Below are 16,519 nucleotides of genomic sequence, written 5' to 3' on the forward strand. Positions count from 1 at the left end.
TGGAATGTGTCCCATTTGTGTCGACTTAGGAATATAACTTTGTCAACTTAGGAGCATAACTCAGGAAAAACTTAAGTTTCCAAAGCTTTAAGCTTCATGTCCATGGTTTATTATTTTGAGGTTCTATTTTAATATAGTATGTCTCAAGTCAAACTATATATATGCTTATAAATATAAAATATATGTGCTCATATGAAGATATCCTTATATAATATAATACCAGATATAACTGATGTGTGTGTGTGTGTGTGTGTGTGATGAAAAAGACTTTATAATAATTAAAAAGAGCTATGTAGTTTTCACAATTGAGATGACAGGAAGACAAACCAGAAGTACTGCTAAGCAAGTTAAAGCAAAGGCTCATAATGTTCTAGTTAATTTTTTTCAATTTCTAATTTTTCAGAGTAGTTAACAGTCTGTAAGAACACAGTATTTTTCCTCTCTTCTACTCTGTAGATCACTCTGACAACTAGAAAGAGCCCTCCTTTCAGGAGGCACATAGGAAATTTGACGGGAAGGCCATTGGTTCTGTCAACCCAGAGACTTACCTTCACCAAAGTGACCAGCCTGCCTTTGAAACTCGAAAACTCTCCCATACAGCTAGATCCTTATATTGTAAACAAGCATAAAATTAAGTGCAATTCCCACGTGATAAAACCAAATGCAAATGTTCAGTAGATGATGCTCTGCTCAAAACCACTATAAACAGCACATGCTGATGTGCACAAAAGTCTTCATAGGTAACAAGTCTTCTATCAACAGATCAGAAAGTTAAATGAAGCTCAACTAGGATTTCTTGCCCAAGCTTTCTAGCTGCAGAGAACATTACTTCTTCCATTATTAGTTCAACTTAATATTTTCAGGACTAACTTACATTTAGGATTATTGACAGACTTGGATCGAATTCTTCCTAGAGTTCCAGGCACTAAAGTAATATCATCCACGTTAGTCAGATAGTTGCTCAAAAACTCAGTTCTGTCACATGTCACATCTTCCATTCCTGTGGGGATGAAAAACATACACATACAAACACACACACACACACAAGTACTGTCAGGCAGTATTAAAATTAAAATTCTAAAAAAACAAAAGTACATTCACTAAAGATAGCATTGTAACATTTAATTAAATCTCTAATCAGATTCCAGCAAATTCGAGGAAATATCACAGCTGAGATTGTTCTGATGTGACATTTTAAAGATGTATCTATACACTCTTTCTCTAGCACATTCATTTAATCACATCATCCCACATGTAATACAGGTTAAAAATGTGTCACCTCGGTTATTACTTTGAGTTATTGAGCAAGAACAGCAACACCAAAAGCCATGTTTAAAGTCCAGTGAGACAGCTCAGTGGGTAAGAGTGCTTATCCCCAAGCCTCACCACCTGAGTTTGATCCTTGAAACCCATTATGGCACTGAGAAACAACTGACTCCCAAAAATTCTATTCTGACTTCTACATGAGTGCTATCCTCTCTCTCTCTCTCTCTCTCTCTCTCTCTCTCTCTCTCAAAATAAATAAATAGATAAATAAGATAATGTTTGAAAACCACAAACTATTGACACTCATAATGAAAAAGATTATTCTTTAATTGCTTGAATCTGTTGCCATTAGGGTAATGGAGAGGGTGGCACAAATGACTGGAACATGGACTTCTACTTCCATTTTGCAAAATTACATTTCTGGGGCTGGAAAGATGGTTCCGTGGTTAAAAGTACATACTGTTCTTGGAGGGGAATCAGAGTTCACTTCCTAGAACCCAGTCAAACCAATTTCAGCTGCCCATAACTCCAGCTCCAGGGGGATCTGATGCCTCTGAACACACACACACACACGCACACGCACACGCACACGCACACGCACACGCACACGCACACGCACACGCACATTTAAACAATGCTATTTCCTGTTCCTGCTCTCTTTCTTTCTAGAATGTCCCCTGCCTTAAGGATATAATCACGTCACCATCTTCACTGGTGGCCTTGGGTGTTACTGACAAAACAATACTGGCAAGAAGAAATGGGGGAAAGAAAACTGAAGTCATTCCAAATGACCACCCAAAGGGAAAAACAAAACACTGCGTTAAAAAAAAAAAGTTTTAAACAAGATCACTGGAACTGGAAGGGTAGCATCTATCACACAGAAAAAGTCTAGTGAGAAAAAAAATAACTAGTGATTATTCATTCCTACCCCTAAATTTGTTTTCTGTCTTCTAGAGGAAGGGAAATTTGCAATATTTTGAAAACTAATTTAAATTCCAAGATTATAGACTCTAGCAGCACTACAGATCTAAATCCCATAGAGATTTTTAGAATTCACAAGTTAACTCAGAACAGTGACCATCTGCAGTAGAGAGGTCACCGCCAACAACTGGTGACAACCCATTCTTATGGCCTTACTCTCTGAAGCTCTAGTTTTCAAGTAAAAAAAACTAATTACTAGAAAATTTCAAAAACAAATAACTTATAATTTCCATTCTAAATAAGATAATGAAGTTAATTGCTAGCCTGTTTCATTTTACTCAAGATGAAAGTCATCCATTTAGCCAAGGTAGCTAAGAACAGTCATAGTTCTAACTCTTAATACAGCATACTCTATTTAAGACTAAGGAGCCAATACCAATACCATCTCGAATGTTATGCCAAATACCATTGTATTTGTGTTACTTCTAAAACTTACAATGATAGCCATTATAATTAGGAAAAAGTTTAAAGATACTTACAGTGTATTTGGCATAATTCTAACACCTCTCTGGATGTTTAACTTTGCATAGTGAGCTTATGAATTCAAAGAATGCTGCTCTGCTGAGCGTTGATGCAGCAAATACTGCTGATGAAATTGTCTGAGGTCAGTATTTCTATTTTTGTCAAGCTTCAAGAATGGCATATATAGCTTGAGCATGCTAGCCCTTTTTGTCCTGCTCATCATGTTAAAGCTTGTCTTTAACAACATCAACATATTGACAGCCAAAGTACATGGCTTGAAACTCAAAACGAACCCCCAGACAGAGTTATTAATTTAATAGGCTGGTTAGCCAAGGATGGGTAAGATTCTGCACAGAGCCTTACCAACCTAAGACAGAAATGCATTGCTTTTGATAATACATATTCCACAATGGGCAAGGAAGGCATTCTTGTCAGAATGATCTAAGACAGGGTCAGTCTTGTTTATAAAATAAAAAGGTGGGAGAGGCAGAGAACGTTCGGGGCTGCTTAGCAAGAATCTGACATTGACCAAGAACAAGGAAATGGGCTTCAGGCAGGAATCTGACACTAGGCTAGAACAAAGAAGTAAGTTCAGGCAGGAATCTAAATCTTAGTCTAGAACAAAGAAGTAGGCTTCAGACTAGAAAATGACTTTGGACTAGGACAGGGAAGTAAGCTCAGATATTTTGGTCATCCTGATAAGCCCTTAGAAACAGTGATCATGGGAGTGATCACAGAAATTTGTTTATTGCCTTGCTTGTTCTTTGACTATTTGTGTATATTGTCTTGCTTGTTCCTTGACTATTTACATCTATCCTATTGCTAGTTCCTCAACCTAGAACTGACCTTAATACTTGCATGTAATTAAAATGGTATAAAAGCAAAATGGAGGAGGGGAGATGGGATACGAGGCTTCAGGGAGGTGGGGAAAGGGGATGACATCTGAAATGTAAATAAATAAAATATTCAATAAAAGATATAGCATACTCTAATTGATTTTTTTATCAATCAGAAAATATATTTTTATCACTATGGATTATTGTTAATTTCTTACTATGTCAGATTTATAAATGGTATTTTATCACAATTATGAATGTATCAGAAATGATAGACACATAGTGTTTAGTACTATCTGTAGTCTCAGGCATCTACCAGGAGTCTTAGAACATATTTTCCTTGGAATGAGAGAGACCACTTAATTGCCTTGTATAATCTAGTATGTTAATATTCTCTAAGAGGGAAAATAAATGATTTTGTAAAAAGTCTTAAGGTTCTAGAGTAAAGAAATGTAATCCAGAGTGGTTGAGATCTGCTACAAGTCAAATTACCACTTCTGAAGACCCCAGATCTTTTTTTCTTTCTAAAATTTTATTTATTATTGTTGTGTACATTCATAATAAAGGGTGCCACAGTGTACATGTAGAAGTTAGAGGACAACTCAATGAACTCTGTTTTCTCTCTGTACTTTTTCAGCAATTCCAGGGCCTGAACTCAGATCACCAGGCTCACATGGCAAGCATTTTTAATCACTGAGCCATCTCAGTGGTCTTCCTTTTCTATTTCTTAATATCAATTAGCATGAAGAAAGAGCAAAACATGTTTTAACATAACACAATCATATGTCTTTTCTTTTGACATGGAAACTTTCCAGATGACAAAGTTAAAATAAACAGTTTTATGTTCTAGTAAAACATTACCCCAGAAAGGGGGAAAAAAAGCTCCAAAAACAGATGAATGGAAGATGGAAAGAATCTTCTATTTGTGACATTTCAACACTGTCACTTCTGCAGTTCCAACATTGAGCAATCACCCTTGCTTATACCGACCATTAGGCAAATGTGCCCAGGGTTCCTCTAGTATCTCCTCCCCTCCAGGCTGACTTCACCTGTGTGGAGCCAGTGTTTTCAGTCTGCCCATGAAGGACTGAGAATTGCTAAGGCGGATTACATACAATATCCAATGTTCTCAAGAGTCATGGTGTGATCTGAGGTCTATTGAAATTCATTCTGTCAAAACCCAAGGCCTGAAATAGTAGGCAAGCTACCTTTCAGAAAAAGAGGTGCCTTGGCTTTCCAAAACTAATGGAGCCATTCCTTTTAGCAATCTGCATATTAAGAACCGGGTTTTAGTTTGCATGTGACCTTTTTGGTGCTCTGACATGTGACTTACTGGGCCCTTAGATGTCTGCCGCTAGCATGTGAGCTAATGTTCTCCACACTTCTGGGCAACTTAAATTGAATTAGTGTGTCATATGCTTACCATTTCCACCCAGTCTACAACTTTCCACTAAGCCAAACTAGTAGAGAATGATCTTACAGAGGGTATCATTTAATCTACTTGGGGAAGCAAGTTAGCATCCACAAAACCCACCTCTTACCCCAGTTTCTCAGATCTTCTAGAATGCTCTGGAAATAAAATCTCAGGAGCCAAAATAGAGCTAGGAAGGTTCACTATTATTAACAGAACTCCCAAGAAGTCAATCAATTTTTTTACACTCTACTAAAATGGAAAGACCCCCAACTCCAAGGTCATTACTATAATTTACAGGTTGATAGTTTCAGAACTTAGATGACACTCTCTAGAACTGAGTCTACATGTCTGAATTAAAATGCTCTCTGAAAACTCAGTTGGTACCGAATATGAAGTTCTCTTCCTGTCGACTAGATTTCAGACTACCAGAAGGTGCTACGCAGACTATTATGATTAAAAAAAAAAAAAAGAATCAACAGTCTCACTCAGCTGTGAACCCTGTCAACTACAAGGAGCAGTGTGGCAAGACAGCCCCTGGATGTAACAGTAGCATGAATGGTATGAGGGTAATCAGTCACTCTCTACTTGGATTTCAGGCCTGCTTGATAGGAGGAAACATGTTTGATAATATCAATCTGGCCACAAGAACATGATCCAGGGGTAAACCAACTGTTATTAGTTAGCTAAGAGAACATAGTATACAACTGTCCTCTATATCTCAGATTAGTGCAGCTCTTAGACCTCATCAGGGTTTGTTTGTTGGTTGGTTGGTTTGCTGTGCAATGAACAACAATTAAAAACTCACAACTTGACAAAATGCAGAAACTAAGTTTCTGGAGTGCTCAGCTATAAAGGGAACATCTATATCACAACCTTTTCCCAAATACTCAGAGACTAATGCAGAAGACAGGGTAAAGCAACGTAGAGCTAGAGATGGTGTCAGGGCAAAAGAGAAACAGTGATGAGACGGGAAAGAAACATGAGCCCCCATTCTAACTGAAGAGCTACTGACAGAGAGTCCTAGGGGAGGGGGAATCAGTTTTCTATAAGAATGTAAACCCCAGTAAGTCTACCACGTTCCAATAGATGGCCCCACAGTCTTGGATATATGAGTAGCACAAATTTGATTTAGTAAATTATTTTTTTAAAAAAGACACAAGGATGAGAAGAAGTGGTAGAGACAGGGAGGCTGGTTATATCTGGGAGGGGTTAGGGGGAAGGTTGAGTAAAAAATATATATTTCAGATGTTCCCTGAGGCCCTTAGCTCTACAATCACATGAGATGTTTATGGTCTCTCAAACGTCTCACAAAATGCTCATGAGAAAAAAGAATGTTTTTCTAATTTAAGAAGTAGTTTAGAGAAATCATTTCTTTGATGGCATGGTGGTGCACACCTACAGTCCCAGGAGCTGGAAGACTGATATGTCTTGGGCTACATAGTGGAAGGAAATAAGAAGGGAGGAAGGGAGGGAGGGAGGGAGAAAGGAAGGAAAGAAAGAGGAGGAAAAGAGGAGGAGGGACAGAGAAAGGGAGGAGGAAGAGAGGGAGAACAGGCTACTTTCTACACTGATCCTTTCTCTTAATAAGTTTCCTGTGTTGAGCCCTTGATTTTGGCCTTGGATTCCCTCTGCGAGCTCCAGGAAACCATTTTCTCTAAAATGCTATGTTTTTGACAAGACTCTTACATCTCTAGCTCGTTTACATACTTAGAATTATTATTTTAGCTACTCAACTTTGTATACTCCTTCTGGAGACATGGTTCACAGAGGCAGGAGTCTGTCACCTGCCACGTTGAATTCACAGAGGAAGCCATTCCTACCACATGTAAACTGTCTGAGAGACTTTAATAGGAGACAGATTTTTGCAGCAAGGCCTCTCCTACAAAGAACATGAGGATGAAGAAATCCCCCCCCCCCACGTGTCTCTCTAACTTTTGTGTCATGACCTAATTTCTTTCCCCATCCTGAAGCAAAGGGGAAAAAGGAAGTTAAGAACAGAATTTTGGACTCAGAGAGCAGGGGTTCCTTTGTTCAACACCCTGGGAAACTTCTATCTTTTCAGTTTACTTGGTTGGTTTGGTTTTTGGTTTTTGAGACAGTGTCTCACTGTATAGCTCTAGTTGTCCTGAAATTAACTCTATAGCCTGGCTTCAAACTCACAAAGATCCTGCCTCTGCCTCCCAAGTGTTAGGACTAAAGGCATGTACCAACACCACCATTCTGTGAAGCTTCTGTCTTAAAAGCAAAATAAAAATGAATCCTTACCATGGTCTCCGACAAAGATAACATTCACACAACGGTGCAGCTTAAGTTGTTTCAGTCCGTCCATTAACTGCCCCACGGTCTTGTCAATCTCTCTCAGAGGATTTGTCATCTGTAAAAAGCAAGTCAGTCCTCACGTATTTATTTATGTATTTTTACCTTACAATTTCCATAGTTCTTCTACTTTTAGAACATTCTGGAAAGAAAACTTCTGGCCCAGAGGCAGAGTTTTGTCAAGGAAATATTTTCCTTTTTTTTTTTTTTAATGGTAATAGTCTGTAAGTACCTTGCAATCGCTTGCGAGAATAAAAAGCTTCCTTAACCCATCCCTTTTGAAATATTTTGATATGAAAATATCACAAATTACTGAGGTAAATCCTTTTTGAGGTACAAAATGTTTTTTCCATAAAGTAATCATATTCTGTAAATCCAAGAGTTTTAAGAGTGAGTAAAAAGTCAGATGGAGAGTGTAAATCCCTTTTTCTCTGTGTAAAATCACCAGAATGATCGGGGGAGGGAGAGAGAGGGAGGGAGGGAGGGAGGGAGGGAGGGAGGGAGAGAGAGAGAGAGAGAGAGAGAGAGAGAGAGAGAGAGAGAGAGAAGCTGAGGGAATCAAAAGCATAAAGACTGGAGGATAAAATCATCACCTCCTGGGAAATGAATTAGAACATTGTTAATAAAACAAGATTCGTGTCCCTTGTTCCAAAGACCATAACTGCCAACCTCAGAGAGCAACCAATTGTGGAGCCATCCTCAGGACAAGCTACTGCTTCTCAACTTCATTGTTTTCGTGCAGATTAAATAAGAAGGGACAAGAATCCTAACAAACAACAATGAGCCTCGGAATTCCTTCTAGTTAGACTAATCAAGTATAAATTCCCAATTCTTCTCCAAGCAACATTTCCAAAGCCCAAGAAACACGATCCACCATCTCTCACTATAGCTCCAACAGGAGATATAACATAAGATTGCCTTCGGGGTCTCATCTCTCATCATGAAACAGAAAGTTTTAAGAAACCTCCCAGCAGACAAACACCAAACACTAGTTTAGATGGATTTCACAGCTCAGTCAACAACCACAGACATACATCCAAGATAACCAAGATGGAAAGAAGAAGCTTGAACATCATTTCCATTCAAATGCATCATGGCATCTGCCATGTGAATCTTCTCGGCTTGTATCATTCCATCCGTGAAACAAGGTAGAGAGGCCTCTTTTCTTCTCTGGCATTTCAAATCACAACTGAGAGTTGCAGAATGAGATGTGCCACAGAACCTGAAGGGACTAACAGATGTGCGTCTAAGTGGTATTTGTCTGGGAAACACACTGTCCTCCAAGATCCATGTCTAGACATAGAAACATGAAATGCATAACACATGTCTATCCTTGGCCCTGAGTTATTTTCCTTCATTCAATGGGACAATTCAGGTAAAATCCAGAACTTAACTTCTTGGCAATCAGGTTCACAACAAAGAATCTGCCTCACAGGAATTTGAAGGTTTTGAGAGAATGAATAAGCAAAGGTTCTTTTGAATGTAAATGTTAAAAGTAAATTCTTTTACTACCACTGTGAGAAAAAAAAATATGCAGCTCTGTCTGCCCATAGTTTTCTCTTGTCCACACAAGACCTCTCCTGAGCTCAGAAAGTATACCCCACTAACCAAAGTCAGCATTTTTATTGAGTTCTAATCTGCATTCTTTTAAAAGACTTGCCCTACCAGCTTCTGAGATTCTTCTCAATAGATAGCACAAGAAATCACAGTGACTTTTTTTCCCCAGGCAGAATCAATAGCTCTCTAAGCTGTCACTACAGCCTGAATGGCAACATCCATTCATTCGTTTGGGGTCAACTAACTTTAAAGAAGATCAAAGACCCCCTTTTTTTTCTATGGTACTGAAAGTGCAAGATGTCTTCACATCACTGTTAACCTCTAAAGTACCAGATGATACTAGACTCAGAGCCAAGGAGAACACAGCAGTTCTCTTAAACCTTACCCAGACGATTTTCAAACCAAGGCACCAAAGGCAGCCTTTAAGCCAGACCTGCCCGCCACAGAGGTTTGGAACAGTAGATAAACTTACTTTGTCCTGACGAGTTTCCGCTGCATAATGATCCATTCTATGTAATTTTCTTCTTCTTTTCTTTGGAGGAGCAACTGGTCTTTCCTGTCTCCTCTTAGGGGCAACTTTCCTCTTAGGTCTTTTAGGCGGAGTAAGAGGTGAGCCATAACTACTCTCCTGTACTGGCGGATAGAGATGTCTGTACTCAGAAGTCGCCTGTCCCTCTGGGACAGATAGTAAAGCTCATACTTTCCCATCTGGGGTCAGCAGAGTCTGAGTTGGCAAAACTAAGTTCTCCTTAAGGGAGAACACATCAGAATGAGAGGTGACTCTCTATGGAGAGAGGCCTTTAACCTGGGTCTCAATGTGGTCACAGCTTCCTTGCTGATACTAGGATATGACGTAAGAGGATCTAGTCATGTGCACTGCCCTTGGCTGAGAAGCCAGTGTATGGGTACATCTGAAAGTGACATTAGGCAAGCAGCTCTGTGATTCCTGCACTGGGGACAGACTGCTTCTTGGTTACAAAAAGTTCTCTGTGGATAAAGTACTAGCCTGTAACCAAACAGAGTCAAGGTTACTTGGGTCACTTCAAGGTGAAAATTAAGTTCATGTAGGTAGGTGGTTCCAACTCAGCCACTGATGGACACCTATGTGATCATACCACCAAATATATCAGAGGGCTCTCAGCTTGGATGTTCAACCAAGGACAAACTAAAACAGGAATGATAAGCAGTCCCTGTTGGTCCTGAATGAATTCATCCACATCAGGATTTTTGGCAGAAAAGAGGAACACATAGGACTATGTTTAGAAATCCTCTTTGAAAGACTTCACTCAGACACTTGCTATGGGAAGCTGGCTCGTTGTCTGAGGCAACAATGGTTCTATAAGTATTGTTTGGAAATCCAGAGAGCCATAACTTCTAATCATCAAGTGAAGAAGAGACCCCAGTGCTGGGGAAAACCAGCCCCTGATTTGCTGATGGTGCAAAGGTGAATTAAAGCAGCAGGCCTTGCTGTCTACCTAGCTACCTTATCTCTTGGCAGGACTGTTCCAAGAGCCATTGGGATGCAGGCAGGGGCAGGAAGAGGATCAGTGTTAGTGTAACCAAGGGGGATGTCTGCCATGCGGTTGCTCTGTTCGCAGGGCAAGCAGCTGCATGAGCTTTCCTGTTTCTGTCTCATCCTCTCTCTCTGGCAGAGCGATCAGAAGTCACAGCCCTGTAGACTTTGGTTTGCTTTGCTTTGGTTTTAATGCTTCTAGTTTAGGCAAGTCTCCATGAGAAGAGCAGGAAAAAGGAAGAGGGTTTTTCCATGTCATGGTCACTGAGAACATTCTGCGAGCGCTCGAATCTGCCCATCAAACTCTAAGCCATTTGCAAAGAAACTCCAACATTCCAAAGACGCCCAGAGAACCGTTCCAATTGCAGCAGGTTAGAAGAGCAGAAGAAATGGAGTGTAAGCAGATGGACTTTTCATCCAGTCATTACAAAGGCATGTTTCTCCTTCTTCGGATGTTAGAGGTAGACGGAAAGCTAAGTTTTCACTGTCCAGCCATACTTCAGCCTGAATTTAGAAGTTTTAGCCTGAGGTTATTCAGAGAATGGGAGAGGGGCGGGATGCAAATTTCCCTGCCTTTCAGAAGGATTCTTTACCCTCTGAAGGTAGGGACTAGCCAGCCAAAGCTCTGCCTCTAGGCCCAGAAGAGCAGCCGAACAAGAAGTCATAGATAAAGCATAGATCAATAAGAAAAAAGAAAAGATTGTGCCAATAATCGAAAGCAAGCATATTTTGAACATTCACCATTACACTATGAAAGCAGGAACAGTACACCATTTCTCCAAACTGTTAGCCCCGTGTTTGGCCATCTCAGTTAAGAGCCTTTGAGACTCACCCTGAAAAACAAGTGTACTCAAATATTAAGCAAATAAAGCACAAACTTCAGTTGACGTCATCTTACTGTGCCATATAGCTCTTTGCTACTTAGACTCGTTTCACTTCAATTTCTAACATAAGTTCTTTCCTTGTTCTTTGTCAAAAGTTCTGAGTTTTAGTAAACTTTCATCTAGTGGGTCCGGTGCTCTCATGCACACTTAGGATCTCTGATGACACACAGATGTTTATGCATGCACATTGATGTTTATGGTAAACAGGTATTCGAGCCAATCAAGCTTATCCTACAAGAAAGGTTTTGCGGGCTTGCTTTGGCTATAGTTTAGCAGAACAATATGATTTTTGCCTTGGATTCAGTAGAAGTTTCTTAGAACCATGAGAAAGAGTTGGAATCTGAAAAACGTCCTTTTCTTTATGAGGCATGGTCAGGCTATGAGATTCTCTAGGGCATATAATCAATAATGGTTTCCCAGCAACTAGGGAAGAAACTCCAGCTGCAAGAAGTATTAATACTGGGGAAAAAAAGCATAATGAGAATACTTACAATTCTTAACTCAAAAAACACTATAGGAGGAAGGTGTGTAAGTTTCTAAGCAATTATGGACATAGAAACCATCATTGTACCAAATTAAAGCGTTCTACAGCTTGGATTATTTAGTCATTGCTCAGCATTTTGAGATAACTGGGTTGTTTCTTAATCAAAATGCATCTGCTTTCACAAGGTAGCTATAACGAAACCACACGTATCACAAAGCCAGAGATGTCCCTGAAAAAGAACACTTACTACTAAGCCATGGGATTTAGGGTATCAGATGTGTTATAACTATTGTGCATTGTTAAGAGCCAGCTTTTGCCCCATAGGTGATGTTTCCTATAATTTGCCCATAGGGGGCTTGTCTGATTCCCCTCTTCTGTGGGAAAGTTAGCTGGTTCTGTGCGAAGGTTCACGGTCTGAGAGCCTACCATAAATCCTCCAGTTACCAAGAAACTTAAACAGCCTCAAATCTCACAAGTACCAGCCTTGACTTTCAAAAGAATGGCTATATCAGTACCAATTCCTGTTTTTTTTTCTTTTAAAGGATGTTATTCCAGCAAAATTGTACTTTTTAATAGAGCACATGGAACTAGTTAAGTGTTTATGGGATGTCTTTTTTTAACATTTAAAAAAAAAAAATCTGTCTCCTCCAGTTCATTTTAATCTTAAAGAAAGTCTTCCCAAAGACAAAACAGCCATTCTTGCTTTTTTGTGTTTCATGTATGCAGATGTTTACCTTATTTTATCATTTGCATTTCATAGTCACGCAATAATGCATAAGTATCAAAAGAATAAAAGAGTCTTGGAGTTATATGATTTCCATGATTCAAGACAAACTATGAATAGTTTCATAGTTATTAGTTTCTACTACTTAAAAAAAAATTCACCTGACACTGAATTGCTGGTGGAGCAGTCAGAAATCCTTCTATCTTCTTAGTATTCACTGCATTTGCTTAGACATGGACAATTTGTTCAGAACTGCTCCAATCAAGATACCTTTATCTGCATTTTTAAGATATCCCTATGCTGAACACAGTGAATTTAGTTAACGCAACTGTGCCATCATGGGCTTCCAGAGAATTGGAGATAGTAGCCATCAACAAAGACTGTTTAAAATAATTTTCTCAGCTCACATTAGTATTTACATTTTTGTAATGACCTCTGTGTCCCATGATGACAATGAAAAGCATTTAAAATATTTTAAAAGTTTGACTGGCAGACCTCATCATATTGCAAGACTAACTGAAATGTTAGGAAGGATTCCATCATGAATCAATGAAAACAATAATATGCCACCATTTCCTGGACATGATACTCTAGTGAATTGTACCTTATTGTCTTCTACTGGGATGGCTGAGGGTAGCCAGAGCATCACCAGCCTCATTAGCCACCTGCCTCCAATGGAGCATCTCTCTCATTTAAGAGTGCATTTTATCTGCCCCAGGGGGTGGGAATTTTGAGGGTGGGGAGGTGGGAGTGGGGGGGGTAGATAGAGGTTACATCCACAGAGACGAAGGAGGAGGGGCGAGGGGATTGGGGGTTCCGAGGGGGTGGTGGGGGATGGGGTAAGGGGACAACATAGGAAATGTAAATAAATCATCCAATAAAAAAAAAAAAGAGTGCATTTTATCATCTGCATCTCTGGAGTGCTCATGGCTTCACAGTATGAACATCTATGTCCAAATACCCGATAAAATATATTTCTCCTATGCCATATGTCAGGTTGATCATGATAAGGCTACTGAGGCTGATGAATAACTTCTCCTCTGTGTAACCATTTTAAGGGAGTTAAAATTCAGTTACGGTATCATGTGTATCAAGGATTTCAAGAATTCACTCTGTCCTAGCCAATGGTAACCAAATCTCTGCCGATGCCTTCCTTCATGGCTACAATTTCTCCTATTCCCTATAGCACCATATTTAGTATAAGTTTCTATATTAAAGCAATCTGAAATAAAGTTTCTGTAAGAGAAACAAGTGCATTTAAGGTTTTAGTCTAAATTTTACACATTATTTGACAATGTTTAGGCCTTTTACATATGAAAATTCCCAGACTATGTACAAATCCTAAAATAAGGTTTTGGAAGGTAGGTGACTTGGGAACACAGGTTCTCCTCAGGCAGATGGTAAACTACTAACCTCAGGGCCAAAAGGACCGTACTTGTGTCCAGAAAAATCAGGCTGCTCTGAGTAGAAGGCATAAACTGAAGGCCTGTGGAAAAATCAGAACCAGAATCAACCCCAGGCTACATAGAGCAATCCATAAAACAAACAAACAAACAAACATGTCAAGGGGGTTAGGGAGCACACAGAAAGGCAACAGAAAGGAAATAGAAGAAAGCAAATCATAGTAACACAAATACATGCAAATGTCATAATGAAATCCATCATTGAACATTAACCTAAAAGAATTCAAAAACAAAATCCTTCTAACTGAATGAGTCTCCCACCCATGGTTAGTAGTACAATAAAAACTTTCGCTTGCTATTACTTCTTCACCCGTCGAGCTACGCTTCCACACCACTTCTCACTGTGTAAGTGGCAAGTGCAACTTCGAAGCCTTAAAAGTCAAAATGAAAATATTCCAGCCTCACTGGGGACTCCTTACATCCTTATGTAACAGAACATGGTGGTCACCGTCTGAAAGAACTGACTATATTCAAGGGGATGGACACTCAGGCTTGACGCCTTTCAGTCCTTGAGATGCTGGAGATTGATTCCTTTATCAAAGCCAACAACTTGCTTCAGGTCCTCTGAAGTCACCAGGATTAACAGCTGGAATAATCCGTGGAATTAAATGGTCCCCTGGTAACTGAAACCTTCTTAAGGAAATAATGCTTAAGGTCAATAAGCACAAGACGTTTAATAACAGCAATCCTTGGCTGTGCTTCTATGTCCCAGTCCATTCATCGAGTGTTTTGTCCATCACTAGCCCAAGATGGAAAGATCTTGAAGAAGGAAGAGAGAAGGAGAGAGGAGAACAAATACCTCTCATTGTCTGGCAGGGAAAGCCACTGAAGAATGGTTAGGATTCTCCGCTCATGAGGGATGCTCCTGAAGGGGCATAAAAACAAAGCAGATCTATCAAGAGCAGGCACACATAATTACAAGACTGACAAAAGGGCTATAATCTTCATCCACAATGGCTTTTGTGTTTAAACTACCATTCCTCTGTTGAATATAATTACCCTAGGCCTGGTAATAGCATTAGGAGCTCTTGGCTAATACAGGACAGGATGCTCGCAAGCTAAGCACTATCTTGACTTGAGAAAAAAATCGCTCACCCTACAACAAGGAACACAAAATGTTCTTCTGCTCTAAGATCAAACCATAGAGGCTAATTCATATTGAATCCAAACTTGCACTAGTTTTATCGTGGTGAGGAAAATTATTGGGTAGACCATTTAAATCCTTAGTCTCAGGGAACATCAACAAGGTGGCTGGGGAAAAGATAGATCCTCACAAACATGGTAAATGACTAGACCTAGGGACCCTCTTTCTGTGCCTGCCATCGACACCCATTCCCCTAGCTCCACTTAGCTCTACTCTCGGGATTTGATGCCACCCCAGAATCCTCTGTCTAGAGATGACCTCCAAGAGCACAAAATCATGCTTACTATGAAATAAATCCTCTTGTAAACATATTGCACTGACATTGAATAAATGTGGCCCTGCTTATTATATCCTATAAATGAAATCAAAACAGACTAAGCAAAGCCAGGTTAATCACTTAAGGAATTTAATCCTTTTAGTCTTAGAAATCCGTTGTATCAGAACAAAATAAATTTAATTGCATATTTTGAATTCTTTCCTCACTTACAAAGAAAAAAAAGCCAGTGCCCCAGCCTATTCCTGTTACTTTCTTTTTCTATCTACCTGAAAGCTGCTTTCTTATGGTGTCACACCACAAATATGAACTCCTGGCATCAGTAGAGAAATACAAGGTGGCAGAATACATGTCAAGTTCAGAATGTTCACCCTTTGACAAGGTATCTATCTTTTGGAAAAATGCTACTAGCAGTACCCATTCATAAGGCTATTAGAAGGATCCAAAGAGATATGTAAAGTTCTTGAAATCATTCCTGGCTCATAGGAAAATGCTAGTTTTATAAAACCAAGCCAATCAATGTTCTAGCATGGAGGAATGGGGCTTGCCCCCCTCCACTCCTGAGGAGCTACTGATAGCTGGTCGTTAAAGGAGGGAGTCAGTTCTCTTTGAGGCTCTGACCTCTACTACTTCAACAGTGCTGGAATGGATGGTCTCATACCCATGAATACATGGGCAGCATCAATAGCATCAAGTGGACTTGCTGGGTAGGATTTTTAAAACATAAAAATAAAAAAGTCATGAAGTCAGACAGGTGGAGAGATGGGGTGGATCTAGAGGAGAGGTACAAGAAGGTGTGGGAAGTAAATATTATGAAAACATAGTATAAGAAATTATCAAAGAGTTAATAGATACGTTAAAAATTCTCATTTATATAATCATGTGCTGGATTTCTAGTTCTATAGAAAGAATACATTTATTCATAAAATGTATATAAAAGGTACAATACAATTAAGGCAGGTATATAAACACAGATACAAGACTCTCTCATCAAAAAGACTATGGTAGGAGTCATCCTCCTCTACTTGGACTCGAAAAGCAGAGGAATCTTTTATCATTTCTTAAGTAGAAGCTCCACCACACCCCCACCCACCCTCTAGTGTTATCTGTGCAACAATGAAGACTCTGGAGTCCATCATGAGTGTGAGCTTGACGACTACATTTAGCAAACTCGGCCTTAATGCTCTGATATCTAAAACAA

The 16,519-nt window shown here is 39.5% G+C and overlaps 1 protein-coding gene across 7 annotated transcripts in view; it reads right to left on the reverse strand.

The window, feature by feature from the left end:
- Positions 1-16,519, reverse strand: part of Enpp2 (ectonucleotide pyrophosphatase/phosphodiesterase 2) — a 115,287-nt gene that overhangs the window by 31,661 nt on the left and 67,107 nt on the right. For 5 of the 7 annotated variants that reach the window (XM_028767898.1, XM_028767915.1, XM_028767888.1 and 2 more), the window contains exons 10-13: positions 14,700-14,765; positions 13,851-13,923; positions 7,225-7,333; positions 875-1,000 (exon numbers count right to left, since the gene is read on the reverse strand). In XM_028767898.1, coding sequence (XP_028623731.1) covers positions 875-1,000; positions 7,225-7,333; positions 13,851-13,923; positions 14,700-14,765 — 374 coding nt within the window. Of the gene's footprint in view, positions 1-874; positions 1,001-7,224; positions 7,334-9,304; positions 9,461-13,850; positions 13,924-14,699; positions 14,766-16,519 lie in introns of all 7 variants that reach the window. The other 2 variants (XM_028767939.1, XM_028767931.1) reach the window with 1 other exon arrangement.

This window comes from Grammomys surdaster, unplaced genomic scaffold (assembly GCF_004785775.1).
Source record: "Grammomys surdaster isolate TR1022 unplaced genomic scaffold, NIH_TR_1.0 63, whole genome shotgun sequence".
Taxonomy (NCBI): Eukaryota; Metazoa; Chordata; class Mammalia; order Rodentia; family Muridae; genus Grammomys; species Grammomys surdaster.